This window comes from Monodelphis domestica, chromosome 3 (genome assembly GCF_027887165.1).
Source record: "Monodelphis domestica isolate mMonDom1 chromosome 3, mMonDom1.pri, whole genome shotgun sequence".
NCBI lineage: Eukaryota > Metazoa > Chordata > Mammalia > Didelphimorphia > Didelphidae > Monodelphis > Monodelphis domestica.
This window is the reverse complement of record NC_077229.1, coordinates 74,372,449-74,389,767: the sequence shown is the minus strand read 5'-3', so window position 1 is coordinate 74,389,767 and position 17,319 is coordinate 74,372,449. Positions and strand designations below refer to the sequence as shown.

The 17,319-nt window shown below is 54.5% G+C and overlaps 2 protein-coding genes and 1 long non-coding RNA gene across 3 annotated transcripts; 2 read left to right on the top strand and 1 right to left on the bottom strand.

Moving 5' to 3' along the window:
* Positions 1-334: 334 nt before the first annotated feature.
* LOC103098315 (uncharacterized) lies at positions 335-4,972 on the bottom strand. The gene is made up of 4 exons (XR_465789.3): positions 4,445-4,972; positions 2,535-3,146; positions 1,828-1,922; positions 335-1,726 (listed from the first exon to the last, which is right to left on the bottom strand). It is a non-coding gene; the product is annotated as an uncharacterized LOC103098315 (long non-coding RNA).
* CERS1 (ceramide synthase 1) lies at positions 3,757-16,285 on the top strand. The gene is made up of 7 exons (XM_001370431.5): positions 3,757-4,175; positions 8,616-8,775; positions 9,513-9,693; positions 10,523-10,684; positions 10,963-11,110; positions 14,120-14,271; positions 14,360-16,285. Exons 1-7 carry the CDS (start codon positions 3,939-3,941, stop codon positions 14,400-14,402), a joined length of 1,083 nt encoding a protein of 360 aa, XP_001370468.3. The 5' UTR covers positions 3,757-3,938; the 3' UTR covers positions 14,403-16,285.
* Positions 14,826-16,285, top strand: GDF1 (growth differentiation factor 1). Its single transcript, XM_001370408.5, has 2 exons — positions 14,826-15,186; positions 15,405-16,285. Exons 1-2 carry the CDS (start codon positions 14,826-14,828, stop codon positions 16,199-16,201), a joined length of 1,158 nt encoding a protein of 385 aa, XP_001370445.3. The 3' UTR covers positions 16,202-16,285.
* Positions 16,286-17,319: the final 1,034 nt, after the last annotated feature.

Here is a 17,319-nt window from a genome sequence, read left to right as displayed (position 1 = left end):
ACCTGCCAGAGATGGCTCTCTGGTTACTGATGAGCCCTGCAGCAATCAGATAGGGGACCTGAGCAACTTTGGAACAGCCCACCACTGAGCTGGAGGTGGCCAGGATGGGGGGAAGGCCTCCTGTGCATTGCCTCTCATCCCTGAAAAACCAGCCAGAAGAAAGGAACTGGAAAGGCTGGGAAGGGGCCATTCCACTCCTGAATGCCACTCAGCAGGTTGGGCCCAGGCCAGGCCTCCTGCTAAGCTCTGGGGGAGGGGGAAGCTCGTCCAGGGTCCAGTTTCTGCTGCCTGGCCAGAGTGAGAGCCATTCTGGGCATTAAAGAGTCTGACCCCATTCATGGGTAAATATTTATTTCATTGTCACCAAGCGCTGGCCAGACACTGTGCTAAGGAAAGAAACACTTGATGAAACTAGCAATGGGTCTTCTTTGGAGAGGGTTACCCCATCTACAGATAGGTATAATGGAGGTAGAATGGGAACTCCTGAGGGCAGGGAATTGAACTCTAATCAGTTAAATGTGTTTACCCTTACCTTCTGTCTTAGGAGTGATAGAAAGTATCATTTATCAATAAAGTAACAGCTGATAGTATCAATTCCAAGACAGCAATAAGAGCTAGTTTATTCGAACTTGCCCTGGGTCACACTGCTACGAAGTATGAATCTAAATTTGAACTCAGGACCTCCTGTCTCTAGTCCTGGGCTTCATTCGCTGTGCTACCTAGCTGCCCCAGTCAAATATTTTTTGAAGTGTCTACTGTGTGCTAAGCACTGGTGATACAAATACAAATAAAAACAAATATGGTCCCTACCTTCAAAGAACTTACACTCTAAGGAGGGAAGACAATACCCAAAAGGAAGCTAAAAAGGGGGGTGCGGTAAGCCATGAAGGGGCCATATTGGAGAATTCCAAATATGTATGGTGGGAAATAGGGAGAAAAACTGCTGAACTCCCTCCCGGCCTTTTTTTTTTTAAACTTCACCTTCTCTTAGTCATAACTAAGACAGAAAGGCAAGGAAGGGTTAGACAAAGGGGGTTAAATGACTTTTCCAGGGTCACATAGCTGGGAATCTGGATCAAGACTTGAACCCAGAACTCCTCATTTCCAGGCCTGGTGCTCTGTCCACTGTGCCACCCAGCTGCCCCCTGAGCCTCAACTTTAAAGAGAAGTGATGGAGCCCATGGCCCTGCTCTTCTAGTCAAAAAGAAGGGATCAGGAAGTATTGATGAGATTTGAGAACCAAGCAAATTCAATTTTGCAGAATAATGAGATTTCCCAGGGATAAGTTTCCTGGGGGAAGAAGGCATGATGGGAAGAACTTTGGTCTTTGTGTTCACAATGCTTGGCACAGTGCCCGGTGCATAAGTAGATGTCAAGAAATGCATGTTGAATTGCTGGGCGAAGCCAATTGGAGGTGCTCTGGGAAGACTGGAGGGGGAGAGAATACACCTCATCATATATGTATTCTCTCATTTCTATGGCCCTTGGGGAGCCTGAGCAGTCTAACCAGCTCCTCCTTACAGAGAGGCTGAGTAAAGCAGTGGGTCTTCCTGTGGGGATCCACCTCAGCTAGAGAAATGAAGAAGTAGGGTGGTTCTGGAACCATCAAATAGAAGCAGCATGGGGCAGCACACAGAGCACTCCTGGGCATCCATTTCCTCATCCATAACAGGAGGGGGTCTGGACTGGGTGGCTAAGGTCCTTTTCTAACCGTAAATCTGTGAACCTGAGAAATAAGGAAGTAGAATGGCTTAGCCATCATAGCAAATGGAGAAAGGAAGTGGGGAGATTTGGAAATCATTCTAATGGGAATAATAAGGGAGTTACCTGCTCAGTTATACTCCTGCACCTTCAACTCCCTCCGCACTCCAGACTCCCACTCAGACCATTCTTGTAGGTGGGTGAGCATTCTGTGTGTCAGGCTAAAACCCAGAATCATCTTCATGATTCATGATTTCCTTCCTTTTCCTCCCCTCCCCTTCCCTTCCCTTCCCTTTTCTTCTCTTCCCTTCCCTTCCCTCCTAATCCTTTGTCCCCATGCCACTTTCCAATTTTGGTTCAGAAAACAATAAATCTTTACTGCCAAAACACAGATCACCCAATCCTATTTGAGTTATCTTCCCCTTTAGAATGTAAACCCCTTGAAGGCAGGGACTGGGTTACTTGCTTCCAGTGCTTAGTTATCTGGCAAATAACATTTACTACCTAGTGTTTCTTTCATTCTGGTGGGATGGCTTGGTCATCATTTCTTGGCCATTTCACTGGAGAAATGAGAAAATAGGATAGTCTCCCAGTAAGCATCGTCCTTTTAAACCACTAAAGGAGGTGGGGTGGGTTCTGACTCTTGTAAAATAGGCCTGGAAAAAGCTGCCCATCTCATCTTTCTTTCCCTAATAGAACTTTCAGCTCTCCTCCTGGTCCAGCTCACAGATCACCTCCATCCCCCTTGGGTGCCCCGACTCCCTCATCTCTAGCTTTTCTAAGAGGCCAAAAGGAAAACAAGTCAGGTGTGCCCAGATCAAGACCAAGCTCACCTTTCAATCCTTTGAATTTGGAGGTTATCATCACAAAGAGGCTATAAATGAGAAATCCTGAAGTGGGGAGGAGGAGGGAGATGGGATTAGATGAGTGTGTGGAAAAATGTAAAGAGTTCTGGCCCCGGGAGTCTGGGGTCTGGAGTTCGAATGTTGACTCTGGACAAGTCACTTGACTTCTTTGAGAGACAGAATGGCACTGAGATAGCCTTTTCAGGTATGCTGGATGGGGGGGGGGGGCAGGGTGAGAAGAGACACAGAAGTGATGGCATTTCCTGAACCCTTCTTGGTTCAAACCTTCTAAGGAAAGTCTGGACCACAAGAGTTCCAGCCTCGAAGCCAACCCTTCCGGGTAAAATGGTCCCAGGAAAAAGAAAGCAGCCACTCTCTCTCTCTCTCTCTCTTTTTTTTATTTGACTCCCTCTTTTTCCTGGGTCAGAGGGTGGCCAGATGGATGGGGTGGTCTTTCAGAGCCTCAAGGACTCCTGGGGGCTGGTTCAGAATCCCGAGTTGCCCGAGAGGACAAGAGCCTCGAGCCTGGCGCCCTCCTCACGGGGGTCTCCTACTGTAAGGTCTCCCAGCCCATGTAGAAACGCACTTCACAGCATTCTCCTGCTGGGGGGGACAGGGGAGTTTGAGATCAGCATATAGTCCCGGCCTGGACCCCTCCAAAGAGGAGGAAATCATCCCCCCGGGCAGCCGGTCTCATTGTTGGGAGGCTCTGATGGCCGTAAGGGATGAGATTGCAGCCCTCTCCTCGGCTTGTTGGACTGGAGCTGGGGGCGCTGCTCTGAGGTATGATTTGGAACTCCGGGGACCAGTACTAGGCTCTGTGTGGGATCTCAGGTCTAACGCTTTCCTCTCTCTTGACCTCAGTTTCCCTGTCTGAAAAGGGGGCGGGGTTTCCCAGGCTAGTGGCGGTGGCGTGTCCCCCACTTTGGGGAACGGAGAGGCGGCCCAGGGGCGGAGCCTGAACCTCCCCCACCAGCTGCTCTTCCTCCTCAGTGCTGCCCACCCACCCACCCGAGCCGCCTGCGGGGCCCCTCCTCCTCCTCCAGCTGCTGTTCTTGCCCCTCGGTGCTGCTGACCCCCATCCCACGGCCAGCTTCGGCTGCTGGCGGGGCGCCACCTCCTTCCCTCCTTCCTCCTCTCCCTCCCTTGCCGCCTCCTCCTCCTCCTCCTCCTCCTCCTCCTCCTCCTCCTCCTCCTCCTCCTCCTCCTCCAGCTGCTCTTCCTTCCCAGGCTGCCCACCCTCCTCGCCCCCCTCCGGCTGCCGGCGGGGCGCCTCCCCCCCCCCTCCCCCCCACCGCGGCGGGTGACGTGCGCTCGAGGAGGGCGGGTGGGCAGCCGGGCAGGAGCCGGGCGAGGGTTCCCCGCGGGCCCGGTGGCGGGTGTCGGGCAGGCATGGCGCCGGGACCGGGGCCCGGGCCGGAGCCCATGCCGAGCTACGCACAGCTGCTGCAGCGGAGCTACCGGAGCCTGCTGGAGGCGGCGCGGGGCTGTGCAGACTGCGGCTGGGAGCGGAGCCGCCGGAGCTGGGCCCAGCACGCGCACCTGGCGGCCGCCGAGCTGCTGCTGCTGCTGCTGGCCGGCCTCGCCTGGACAGCGCTGCGCCGCGCCGCTGCCGCCGGCCTCTTTCGGGTCAGTGGTGCCCTCCGGGTCGAGGGGGAAGGGCAGGGGGCGTAGGCCTGGCCCAGGGTGGGGGGCTTGGGCCAGCGGGGGTCGGGGCCTACCCCAGGGAAGGGGCTTAGCCCGCAGCGGTGAGCTCAGGCCCCAACTGGGGCCGGGAGGGGGCTGCTCTGTGCGCAGGTGCAGGCGCCCCCCGGAATGGGGGACTGGGCCACCGAGGACCCCCTTAAGAGGAGCCCTGGACTTACGCGCCCGGGGGAGGAAAGGGGCGCTCACGTGACCTGGGTCGGGTGGGGGGGACGCCGGGTCGGCTGTAGGGACTGGCCCAGGAGCCGCTGGGGGGCCCGGGCGGGAAGGTCCGTGGAGCGACCGAGAGAGAAGAGATGGCCACAGGGATGAGGTTGAGCTGTGAAGGGCAGTGTTCAGGCGCCTGGGAGCCCCCGCCCTGCGGCGTCCTTGGAAGGTGACTGCGGGGAGCCCCGGTGGCTGGGGTCAGAGCTGGGGCTGACTTTGCTTTCCCGGGCTCCCTGGGGAACTGGCGGAATGCAGGCCCCTCCATCCTGTGGCCTGGCCCTGTCCTCCGCCCCCTGGTGCTGAGCTAGAGGGGGCCGACTGGGCTCCCATGACCTGCCCCAGGAGAGCAGGGGGCCCCTTCCTGGAGAGGCTCCAGGCCCTGGACACCTCCCGACTCCCGGCTCTTGGCTCTCAGTCTAGAGAAAGAGAGATTTTGACACACGCACGCCCCAGCCCCCAGGATTCTGCTGTCTGGGGGTTGGCTGGAAGCAGCCCTGGGAAACTGCACAGGGGGTGGGGAGGCTGTGCTAGGGGATCCAGTGACCCTAACAATGGAGCCTTTCTCCACCAGGGAAGAAACTGTCCCTTGTGTTCCCAGGACATGGGACATAGTGTCAGCTTGCTAGGAGGACCCCCTGGGAGGGGTCCTTGTTCAGGCTCGGGGCCGCAGCCCTGAGTCAGACCCCACACCCTCTTCTAGCTTGGGTCTGGCAGTCTTATTTCTTAACCTCCACACCTCTGCTCAGGCTGAGAAAACTAGAGTTTCAGGACTCCTAGACCACCTCCCTTCCTGAACAAGAGTGATAGGGAAGCCTGAAGCAGCCTCCCTCTATTTGGGGAAGCTTGAGAGTTGGGAATGTTTCTCTTTAGGGTGGCCACTGATGCCCAGCACCTGTGTGCCTGAGTAGAGCAAGTCTGGTCCTTTCCACCAAATATTTGGAGAAAGCTGTTTGCCCTGCCCCTCGCACTTTCAGGGCTTCTTAACCTGAGAGCTATGTTTTTCCAAACTGATGATTTTGTGTTAATAGAATTGGTTTCCTTTGTGATCCTCTGTTGCATTTTCTGCACTTAAAAATGGGATTCTGAGACCCGGGGTGCATCGATTTCCCCAGACTAAGGCCAAAAGGAACCCCAAGATAGCATACAAAAGGTTAAGAGCCCCTTTCTGGAGTCTTCTCTTCTGACTAAATCTCCTTCCTGCCTGCCTGCCTTCCTCCAATCCAGTGCCTCAACCTCTCAGTTGCCCCTCATCAAACTTCCACTTACCAATGTCCTTCCCTAAAATGTGATGTGCAGAATTGGACCCAAGCTTCTACATGGGTCCTTGGTCCAGAGCAAGTCTCCCCGGGACTGCTCCCCCTCCCCCTTCTGCTTATTAATGAAGCCCGAGGTCTAATGAGCTGTCCGGTCACATCATTGACTCATCTCAAGCGTGTAGGCATTGTGACTTCTGGCAGGCTTGCCCCAGGCAGACATGGCCCGGATCATTGAGATCCAGGGATGATGCGGAGTCCTTGATCTGGCCAGCACAGCTGACCCTTTCTTGTCTAGTCCTGCCCCACAGCTACTAACACAGGGGCTCCAGAATTCCTTGGAACAACATTTCTTTGTGAGTGACCTCAGTGTTATGGGAGGGCACCGGGTTCAGGATCTATAAGCCAGGAAAGGAAATGCCCTTCCCACGACCCTCTGCCTTTCATTCAGGAAGGTCTGGATTCTGAGCTGGGTCTCAGCAGGTGGCCAAAGAGAGCTGCCCCCACCTGGGACTCTGTAACTAGCCACCTATGATGACAGAGCAGCTCTGAGCTTTAAGAGAGATGCTTTGTGAGGGAAGATGGAAGGGGAGCCTCGGGAACTATGCCCCAGAGCCTGGGCTCCTTCCATGGACTCCTAGGTTCTCAGTTAGGAGGTGGCACAGTGGGTAGAGTGCCTGGAGTCAAGAAGATCTGAGTGCAAGAGGCAGCTAGGTGATTCAATGGATAGAGAGAGAACCAAGCCTGGAGGCAGGGGGTCCTGGGTTCAAATCTAGTCTTCCTTGGCCGTGTGACTCTGGACAAGTCAATTCCAATAGCCCCAATTTTATCACTCCTCTGCCTTGGAATCAATACTTAGAATCAATTCTAAGACAGCAAATAAGGGTTTTAAAAGAAAGAAGACCTGATCTCAAATCTTGCCTCAGATAGTTTTCTAGCTATATGACTGTAGACAAGTCACTTTACCTGTTTACCTCAGTTTCCTCATCTATAAAATGGAGATAGTAATTATACCCACCTCCCAGGGTCATCGTGAGGATCAAATGAGAAATCTGTAGAGAGCTTAGCATGATGCCTGGCATGGAGTAGATACTATAGAATTGGAAGTTACCATAAGAGAGAATAAAGGAAACTAGAATTAGGAGGGGGCACAGCACACATCTAATCAAACCTATACTTGAGCAGGAACCTCCTCTTCAACTTGCCAGATTTGTGGCCATCCAGCCTTTGCTTGAATGGGGCAGCCCAATCCCCTCTGGGGTAGCTGGGAATGTTTTGCAACTCTCCCTTTGATCCCTGGTCTGTTACTGACCCCACCAAACACTCCCCACCCCAGTTCTGCTCTCTGGGGCCAAGGAGAACAAAACTAATTCTGCCTCTTCATGCGAGAGCCAGGCCAACACTGGAGAACCCAGGGGCCACGTCCCTGTCTCCTCAGCAGAGGGTCTAACTAGCCTCTAGGGCTTCTTTCGGAAATCCAGGACTCTTCTCTCTGGGGCAGCCCCCACTTGTCAATGTGTCTTAAAATGGGGCACCCTGAACAGAAGGCAACAGGACCTTGCACAAACGATATGATGCCTACAGGGGAGAGGGTGCAAATTTGGGTCTGAAAGAGAGCAGAAGATGGAGATGGAGGGCACAAGGGCTGGATAGGGAACCCCATTCTCTAGGGAGAAGGGAGTGAGGTGGAAAAAAGGGGAGGGGAGAAGGGCTGGGTGTGCCAAAGAAGGGAGCTGGACTGACAGCATCTCCCTTCTAGAACTGCCTGGGAGGGGCTCTCTCAGCATGGTTGCCAGTGGAAACTGGAGTGCCTCCCCTGTCACCATGGCAACATGGCCCTGCTCTGGTACCCCCTTCCCATTTTGGGGGAAATGGAGGAGGGAGGGCAGGGGCAAGAGTTATTCCCAGAGCCCAGAATATCTGATCCTCATCAAAGGCCACTCAGGGATTCCTGCCCTAAAGCCTCGGGACCCCTCCTAGTGGAAGGCTAGCCTCTGTGGGGAGGGGTAGAAGGAATCACCCCCTTAGCCTCTTCTCACAATGTGGCATTCTCCATTCCTCCCCTCCCCATCTCCCTTCCATGCCCTTCCTGCCTCTCTCTGTCCTCCTCCCAGTCCCCTCTGCCTCTTCTCTTACCTACATCCAGACAGCTGAGGTCTAAGTTTAGCTAAGAGTGTGGGTTGGATGAGGAGGGAGGGAGAGAGGAGGAAGGCTGGGAATTGTTGAGGAGATAGGGCCTCCCCTCTGGTACTGCCCCAGGGTCAGCTGGTTGGGCAGGGAACAAGAATCAGGGTTGCCTTGGTGGTGCCTGAGGTTCTCTGCCATCCCAGCCGCTCCTGGGGCTGTGGGCACATTGGCTGCTTCTCACTCCCACACTTCAGCTCTTCCCCCGCCTGGACCAGTCTAGGGTAGCCCCATCTGGGAAAGGGTTAGTTATCAACTATTTCCCCCCTGAGAAAGCCCGTCGCTCTGCCAGGGGGCCAGAAGGGAGTCAGCTGGTGCCTGTGTGGGCATGGAGAGCCTGCGTCCGGTAGCTCACGAGCCAAGCAGACCTTGAGACCTTTTAAACTCAGGGTTCAGAGCTGAGGAGACCTTAGAAATGATCTCGTCTATCCCCCCTCTTTTTCTAGTTGTGGAAATGAAGGCTTCAGCCAGGAAATGAGACTTACCTTTAGTTAGAGTAAAAAAGACAGCTCTGTTCTAACTCCATAATCATTTTGCCATAGAGTGCCGGCTTTACCATCCCCATCTTGTGGATGAAGAAACTGAGGCGTCTAGAGGGGAAGAGCTTTGCCCAAGGTCCTAGTTGGCCTCGTCCAATGCTCTTTCTACTAACCCTGGCCTGGGGGAATGCTGGTGTGTGAGACTGTGCAATGCCTCTCAGGCTCGCCCTCTTCTTCCACAGCCGCTGGCCAGATGGTGCCAACTGCAACCCAAGGATGCTGCCAAGATGCCCGAGAGTGCCTGGAAATTCCTCTTCTACTCCACAGCCTGGGGCTACAGCGCCTACCTGCTCTTTGGCACCAACTACCCCTTCTTCCATGACCCACCTTCTGTCTTTTATGGTAGGACCCCGTTTCCTCTTCCCTCCCCAAACCAAGGACCCCTCTCAGCCACTGTGCCCCCTTCGCATCTTACCCTCCCACCCAATCCCCATACTGGCATGTACCTGCACTGTACTGAGCGAGAGAAGGGACCCCAGGGCTATCCCTAATCTGGGGGGAGATTGCCTGCCTTGGGGAATCCTTTATCTAAGCAGGCAGGACAGAGAGCATTCTAGGGGATCCCCTGGATGGGGGGAAGAAATAGGGGGTACAACAGTAATGACACTGCTTGGAGAGTGTAGCTTAGAGCAGCTTTTGCCCTTGGGATAACTGGAGACGTGGGTGAGGTAGGTCAGGGAAGGCTGCCTGTAGGAGGTGAGTCATAAGCAGGGCTTAGGAATAGCTTTTCTATCAGGGACTAAGAAGGGAACTTCTGATCTGATTCTGGACATTCTTCAGGGATCGCTCTGTCAGCTTACAGACAGATTGCTGCTTGTGCTTATTTTTAGGTAGGTGGAGGATTAGGGAGGGCACTTGCAACTTGTGGCTAGGAGTCATGAGTTCTAGCTTGGGTTCTAGCTTCTTTCTGCCCCTGCCTTTTGCTATGAACTTCAGCAAGTTCCTTCCCTTCTTTGTGCCCCGAGGAACGAAGCAAAATGGGGTGAATTCTGCCTGTTGAGCAGTTTTAATAAGACTTTGGCTAGGAAAGGGCTTGGGGGAGCAGGGATCTGAGGGGTGACTGACTGTTCCTTTCCTAGACTGGAAGCCAGGCATGGAGGTACCCAGGGACATTGCTGTGGCCTACCTGCTGCAGGGCAGCTTCTACGGGCATTCCATCTATGCTACCCTCTACATGGACGCCTGGCGCAAGGACTCAGTGGTGATGCTCTTACACCATGTTGTCACCCTTATTCTAATCGTCTTCTCCTATGCCTTCAGGTCAGTGTCACGAGTTCAAGGTCCAGATCTATCATTGACTGTGTGTGACCTTGGCACTTGGTCTCATTAAGCCTGAATTTGCCCCTCTATAAAGTGGGTGAGATGGTAGAATTTGACTAGACAGCTTCTAAAGACCTCATAGCTCTGACTTTCCAAGGTCTCTCCCAGCTCTGACATTCTCTGTTCTAAGCTCCCTCCCAGCTCTGACATTCTCTGTTCTAAGGACTCTCCCAGCTCTGACATTCTCTGTTCTAAGGGTCCTCCCAGCTCTGACATTCTCTGCTCTAAGGACTCTCCCAGCTCTGACATTCCCTGTTCTAAGCTCCCTCCCAGCTCTGACATTCTGGGTTCTAAGCTCCCTCCCAGCCCTGTCATTCCAGGTTCTAAGCTCCCTCCCAGCTCTGACATTCTAGGTTCTAAGCTCCCTCCCAGCTCTGACATTCTCTGTTCTAAGGACTCTCCCAGCTCTGACATTCTCTGTTCTAAGGACTCTCCCAGCTCTGACATTCTCTGTTCTAAGCTCCCTCCCAGCTCTGACATTCTCTGTTCTAAGGACTCTCCCAGCTCTGACATTCCCTGTTCTAAGGTCTCTCCCAGCTCTGACATTCTGGGTTCTAAGCTCCCTCCCAGCCCTGTCATTCCAGGTTCTAAGCTCCCTCCCAGCTCTGACATATTAGGTTCTAAGCTCCCTCCCAGCTCTGACATTCTAGGTTCTAAGGTCCCTCCCAGCTCTGACATTCTAGGTTCTAAGTGAACTCCCAGCCCTGTCATTCCAGGTTCTAAGGTCCCTCCCAGCTCTGACATCCCTGACCCCACTCCACTCCACCAGGTACCACAATGTGGGAATCCTTGTCCTCTTCCTCCATGACATCAATGACGTCCAGCTGGAATTCACTAAACTCAACGTCTACTTTAAATTTCGAGGTGGCGTCTATCATCGCCTCAATGACTTCATCTCTGACTTGGGTTGTATCAGCTTCAGCCTTAGCTGGTGAGCGATGCCCTGGATTGACGCTTCCCCCCACTGCCCACCTGCCCTGCTGCCCGGTCCCCTCCCTCGCCCCTCTATTTCACCCTGGCTGGGTCAGGCAGCTGCAGCACACGGGCATCTCCTGGATGGTGGACAGACAAAGCATTGGACTCATTGGAGAACTTCCCAGTTCTAATGGCCACTGGCTCACTTGTTTCGCTCTGGGATGCTGGGCAAGTGGCTTCGGCCCCCCAAGTTCCCTAATCGTCCTACTCTGTGCCTTCCACCTTCTCCCCAAGGTTCTGGTTCCGCCTTTACTGGTTCCCTCTCAAAGTGCTGTACGCCACGTGTCACTGCAGCCTGCTCTCCGTCCCTGACATCCCTTTCTACTTCTTCTTCAATGCCCTGCTGCTCACCCTCCTGCTTATGAATATCTACTGGTTTCTGGTGAGCCCTGGGGAAGGGTGGGTCTGCCTCCGACCAGGGCTGCCTTGGTGGGGTAAGCCTAGAGGAGGGGAAGGGGCTTGGGGGGTGCAGGAGAACAGAGAGGAGGCAACCATGACATTTATAAGCATGCATGTATGTAGGATTACATGGAACATGATCTATTTAGAAGTTTCTTTTTATTATTTTGCCTTGAAGTACCATGATTATTATACATTCATAAATTTTTATAGAAAATAGAAATGCTACTCTACTTACAAATGCTAGCCATCTATAGCATTTACATATCATAGATGATTTATATTATATAGTATTGCCCAGCACATAGTAATCACTATAAAAATGTTAGCTATTATTATTGTCTCATTGATTCTCTCAAGAACCCTGAGAGGGTGGTGCTCTTTTAATCCCATTTTAGAAATGAGGAAACAGAGGCAGGCAGAGGTTAAGTGACTTGCTCAGGGGTTACACAGCTAAGAAATGTCCAAGGCAGGATTTGAACTCAGGTCTTCTTGACTCCAAGCCCATTGCTCTCTCTACCTGGCTGCCTGTCTCTTGGAAGGGTCTATCATCTTTCTGGCAATAATTGGACTGAGAGGTAAAAGGCATGATATTGGGGTGAGAGTTCTGAACTGAAGAATCAAGAAGACTTGAGTTCAAATCTCATCATTGAAGGAAATGTAGAAACTTTCTGAGCCTCACTTTCCTTCTCTGTAAAATGGAAAAGCCCATATGTGATGGGATGACTGGGGATAATTCCTGGAAATGCCAGTTATTATGATTACTGTGGGGCAGCTGGGTGGCAAAGTGGCCAGCCCCCAGCCTCAGATACTTACTGGGCAAATCACTCAACCCTATCTGCCTCAGTTTCCTCATCTATAAAATGATCCAGAGAAGGAAATGGCAAACTAATCCAAGTATCTTTGCCAAGAAAACCCTAAATGGGGTTGTGAAGAGTAGGACATGACTGAACAACAATAATCTATTATTCCAGTGCAAATGAAACCCAAATCAGAGAAAGGGACATGTCCAGGGTCACACAAATAATAATAACAACAACAATAACAGCAAACATTTAGGTAGTACTTATTGTGGGTCAGACACTGTGTTAAATTAGCTTTACAAATATTCTTTCATTTATCCTTTACAAAAACCCTGGGAGGGAGATGCCGTTATCATCCCCTTTTGTAGATGAAGAAACTGAGGCAAGTGGGTAAAAATGGTTTGCCCAAGACTGGGGCTGGATTTGAACTCAGGCTTAGCAAGTGGCAGAGTCAATTTTGGAATCTTAGTCTTCTGAATCCAAATCCAATAATCCATTGTCCCAACTAGAACATACTGCCTCTTTTGAATAATGTCAGTCCATATTTTCTTAGAACTCTAGAGTTAACAACAAGGTTTCCCCACAACAGATGTGGGCATCACAAGAATTATTACCACTTTAGAGATAAAGAAACTGAGACTTGGTAGGAGAGGGGTTTTGTTGTGGTTCCACGGCTGGTGAATAGTCTTGATGAGATATGAGGGATATGAGCCCCGTACAGGACAGCTACCTGGGTGACGAAGGGCTGTGAAAGCCTTAGTTTCTTCTTTGTTGTTCAGTTGTTCCAGTGGTGTCTGACTCTTTAGGATGTTGAGCCTGGAGTGGTTTGCCATTTCCTTCTCCAGCTAGTTTTACAGAAGAGGAAACTGAGGCAGACAGGGTTAAGTGACTTGCCCAGGGTCACACAGCTAGGAAGTGTCTGAAGTCAGATTTGAATTCTGGAAGATGAGTCTTCCTGACTCCAAGGCTGGCCCTCAGTTTTCCCATCTGCCAAATGGGAAAATAACTCTTGCTTCCCAGCCAGGGTAATTAAAAAAAAAATCAATGAATGTCTTTTTTGCTTTTGCATAACTTTCCCTTTTGCTATTTCCTGCCTCCCTTTTCTCCCCTCTTTGCCAGCCTTTGGTGTCCTGAAATGAAGGAAGGGAGGTGCATTTCCTCTTCTGTGCCCAGGATCTGAGATCCCAGGACCGTTTTCAATTCAATATAAATTCAAGAAGCATTTATTGCAAAGACAGAAATGAAACAGGCCTTTCCCTCAGGGAGTTTCCATTCCTTCTTGAGGGGGAAACAGCCTGGATATCGCCTAGAGAATCCACCAAGAGTGGATGGAAGGCACTAGCTTCGGGGGCGCAGGGGCTGGGAAAGGCTTCTTGCAGAAGGTAGAACTTGAGCTAAGCGGGGAGATGTTTTGTTCAAGGAACAGCAAAAGGGCCAAGGTCCTTGGATCCTAGGGTTGAGGGGAATCAAGCAGACAGGAAGGGGCTGCTAGGTGGCCCAGTGGATAGAGAGTCTGGCCTGGAGATAGGAGATCCTGGGCAAGTCACTCAACCCTGTTTCCCTCAGTTTTCTCACCCATAAAAAGAGCTAGGGAAGGAAATTGGCCAAGAAAACCCTAAATAGGGTTGCAAATATTGAACTCAACCGAGTGCCAGGACGGGCCAGCCTGGGATCAGAGGGGCAGAGCCAGGTGGGCCCTTGAAGGGCTTTTCTCACATTCTTCCTTGGAGGGGAAGGGAGAGAGGAGGAAGAATTTCCCCCTGAAGGTTGTGGAAAGTCATTGAAGTTTCCTCAGGGAGAAAGTCGCTGAGTTTTAGGAAGGGGAGAGCTGGTGCCGGGGGAGGGGGATCAAAGGCCCGCTGACGAGGGAAGCATGGATCTAGTGCCAGGCTAACAGGCTGACAGCGGATGAATGTTTGTGCTCAGATCCCTGGGAGGGAGATGCTATTATTAGGCCCATTTTGTGGATGAAGAAACTGAGGCAAAAGAGTGACCCCAGCTGCCTCTCAGAGGTGGGGGCTTCAAGCCCTGCCTCTGCCGCCTCCTTCACTTGGGACTCCAGGCCAGCTGGAAGGGCAGGCTTGGCAGTTTCTGCAAAGGGGCCCCGCTCTGTCCGGAGGCTGGGGATGGAGGAGGGATGCGGCTGCCGTTTCATCTTTGCCCCCTTGTCCGTTTCTCGACGCCCCCAGTACATAGTGGTGTTCGCGGCCAAGGTGCTGACGGGCCAGGTCCGAGAGGTGAGCGACGTGAGGGAGTACGACGAAGCCGGAGACGGCGCCCGGGCCCTGGCCTCTGGGAAAGAGGGCAGCTCCCCGCCGCCCCCCAAGCGCTGGAAAGAAGAGTGAGTAACCATGGCAGCCTCGGGCTGGGGGAGGGCTGAGGTGGGCAGAGGAGGCCGCTTCAGCTCCCTCTTCCTTTGTCCTCTCCAGGAAGCCTTTGAGGAACGGGCTGGTGAAAGACAAGCGCTTCTAGGGGGCTGCAGACCCCTGGGGCCGCTCTGGCCAGTGCCGTCTAGTGCCCCTCCCCCGCCCCTCCCCTCCCCACTGGCCAGCCCGCGCTCCCTGCCTGGGGAGGGGAGACTCCCCCTTAACCCCACCCCCGGGAATTCACAAGGCCGCATCCGCCCGCCGGGGCTGAGGGCAGGAAGGTCCCCCGGAGTGGGGCACTGGGATGCGAGAGACGGCGACCCCCCCCCCCCCCTCGCCCCATCCTTCTGGGCTCCGGATGGGGAGGGGGAGGCGCTCTCACACCTCCCTGGCCAATGGCGGGGTGAGACCCTCCCGCCGCCCCCCGCCCCGTGCCCTCGCGCCCCAGGGGTGCCCTGAACTATAAGTGGGCCCGGAGCAGGCGCTTGGCCAGCGGCAGACTTCTCTAGGGTGGCTGGAGTCAAGGAAGATGCGGTCCCTGCAGCAGCAGCAGCAGCAGCAGCTTCTCGCCCCCCTGCCCTGGCTCCTGCTCCTGCTCCTGCCCCAGTCCCTGCCCCCGCCCGCTTTGGCCCAGCCCCAGCCCAGCCCCCTCTCCCCCCAAGGCAGTGCCCTGCTCCAGGCCCTGGGGCTGCGGCCGCCCCCGGGACCCCCTCCCACCCGGCCCGTCCCCCCAGTCATGTGGCGGCTTTTCCGAAGGGCCCCCCAGGCCGCAGAGAGCCACGGGGCCGGGGGCGAAGGGCCAGAGGTGCCCCAGGAGCCCGAGCCCCTGCCCTGCCACGTGAAGGAGCTGGGCGTCCCCGGGAACATCGTCCGGCACGTCCTCGATGGCGGTAAATGGGGGATCGGTGGGCAGCTCCGTAGGAGAGGAGGGAGGCTTCCCTTAGTCGGGGGGAGGGGTGCTCGAACTGGCCCGGCTCGCACAGCCTAAATGCGCCCACGGTGGCTCCAGGTCCTGCTCCCGGCTTCTCCCGGCCCCGAGGGCGGGGCTCGGGGGGGAGGGGGAGGGGCTCCGCCCAGTGCGCCGCTCACCCGCCACTTTGGACCCTAGGAGCCGCTGCCCCACTGGAGCCAGCCCTGGGCTCCCTGTGCCTGGAGAAGCCTCTTTTCTTCAACCTCTCCTTCCTAGAGCCTAGGGAGCAGCTGACGCTGGTCCGCCTGGAACTGAACTTCGGCGCCCCCAGAGCCCTCGCCGCTGGCCAAGGCTGGGAGCTGAGTCTGTTCCAGGGCCACGGCTCGCAGCTGTGGGGGCGGCCCCTGCTGAGCCGGCCGGTGCCCGCGCTGCGTGAGCCGCTGCACTTCGAGCTGCTGGGCTTGGGCCCCTTGGGGAATGCCAGCGTCCCCCAGAACCTGAGCTTGGTGCTGGAGCTCTCGCCTGCGGGCGGAGACAGCGGCTTGCCTCGAGGCTTGTGTGCCGAGCTGGGGCAGTCCCTGGAGGCCTCCCTGCTGGTGGTGACCCTGGAGCCCCAGCTCTGCCGGCCCCCCCTCAGGAAGCGCCGGGCCACCCACCTGGCCCCTCCGGAAGGCCTGGACCCTCCCTGCAAGGCTAGACAGCTCTACATCAACTTCCGGGATGTGGGCTGGCACAACTGGATCATCGCCCCGCGAGGCTTCATGGCCAACTACTGCCAAGGGCACTGCTTCTTCCCCGCCGCCACCAAGATGTCCAGCTTCAACCACGCCGTCATGCAGTCCCTGATGCACTCGGTGGCCCCGACCGCGACGCCCCCGCCGTGCTGCGTGCCCGTCAAACTCTCGCCCATCTCCGTGCTCTTCTACGACAACAGCGACAACGTGGTGCTGCGGCACTACGAGGACATGGTGGTGGACGAGTGCGGGTGCCGGTGAGCGGAGCCGGCCCTTCCTGCCTGCCTGTCCCCGCGTGTCCCCGCCCCGGAACCCTGACTAATAAAACTGCTGGGTTGGTTCGGCTCGGGTTTCGCCTGACACTTTTTGGCCCAGAGAGCTTTCGCATGCCCAGATTCCCCAGCCTGCAGGGGGAGCCCCCTGGGGGCAGAGCCCAGGCGGGAAGCGGCTAGTATTTGGCTCCTCGACTTCCCCCTTATCTTCTGGCTGGACTGGCCCCTAGCAGTCATCTAAACCAGCCCTCCTGCCCCCCAAATAGTGCAGCCTGCCGCGTCCAAGCCGGGTTCCTGGAAGGCAGACCAAAGATCCATGTTTTCTCTTGCTTTTCGGCCTACTCAGTGTATTTAATGGGCATTAAGAGTTGGAGTTCATTTCCCTTGAGAACAGGAGTCACTGCCAGAAAGAGCAGAATCCAAATCCTAACATGACCACGAGACCTTGGACCAGTCATTTTACCTCAATTCTCCAGTAACCAAAAATGATAGAAGGTAATATGGATTGGTGGGTCATTGCCCATATGGTTACCAATACCAATGAAATTGCCAGTCTGGTCCCTGTCCTAGTTGCTAAAAACAAGGCTTCACTTTGCCATCCGGGACATGATAATCTTGATTGATTTTGCTAAAGACAAGTTTTCCAGTGGCTGCTGAGGTCAGCTACTAAGGGATCGTTTTCCTACCGTTTCAGTTCAGGTCTGTTTCTCTGGTTCACTCTGGAAAACAGAAAAGGTGACCACCTAGGGACGGGCCACATAGTAGGTGCTACTCAACTGGGCATTTGGAGAAAGTCCTCTGGACTAGAAGGATTGGGAAATATTCAAAGGGCTGCTTCTGCTCCCAAAGGCAGGGTGTGATAGGAAGGGGCTGTGGGGGAAAAGAACTCGAGCCTCTCTTCTGGACTGCCCCTGTTGGCCAGAAGTCACCTCCAATGGCTCTTGGGAGATGAAAGGCTTTGGAGGAACAGGCCTAGGAAAGCAGCCTCAACAAAGCTCCCATTTCCTGCCTGCCTCTCCACATTCATCTCAGGAGCAATTTGCAGGAAGCCCAATATTCAGAAGGAATCAGACTCTGCAGCTCCCTGCAAGTACTTCCTTTGACCCT

Excerpts from the sequence above, each read along its gene's own strand:
- CERS1 (XM_001370431.5), top strand. The coding sequence starts at position 3,939 with ATGGCGCCGGGACCGGGGCCCGGGCCGGAGCCCATGCCGAGCTACGCA. Across the intron at positions 4,176-8,615 it reads CTGCCGCCGGCCTCTTTCGG|CCGCTGGCCAGATGGTGCCA; the intron begins GTCAGTGGTGCC and ends CTTCTTCCACAG. Across the intron at positions 11,111-14,119 it reads TGAATATCTACTGGTTTCTG|TACATAGTGGTGTTCGCGGC; the intron begins GTGAGCCCTGGG and ends CGACGCCCCCAG.
- GDF1 (XM_001370408.5), top strand. The coding sequence starts at position 14,826 with ATGCGGTCCCTGCAGCAGCAGCAGCAGCAGCAGCTTCTCGCCCCCCTG. Across the intron at positions 15,187-15,404 it reads CCGGCACGTCCTCGATGGCG|GAGCCGCTGCCCCACTGGAG; the intron begins GTAAATGGGGGA and ends TTTGGACCCTAG.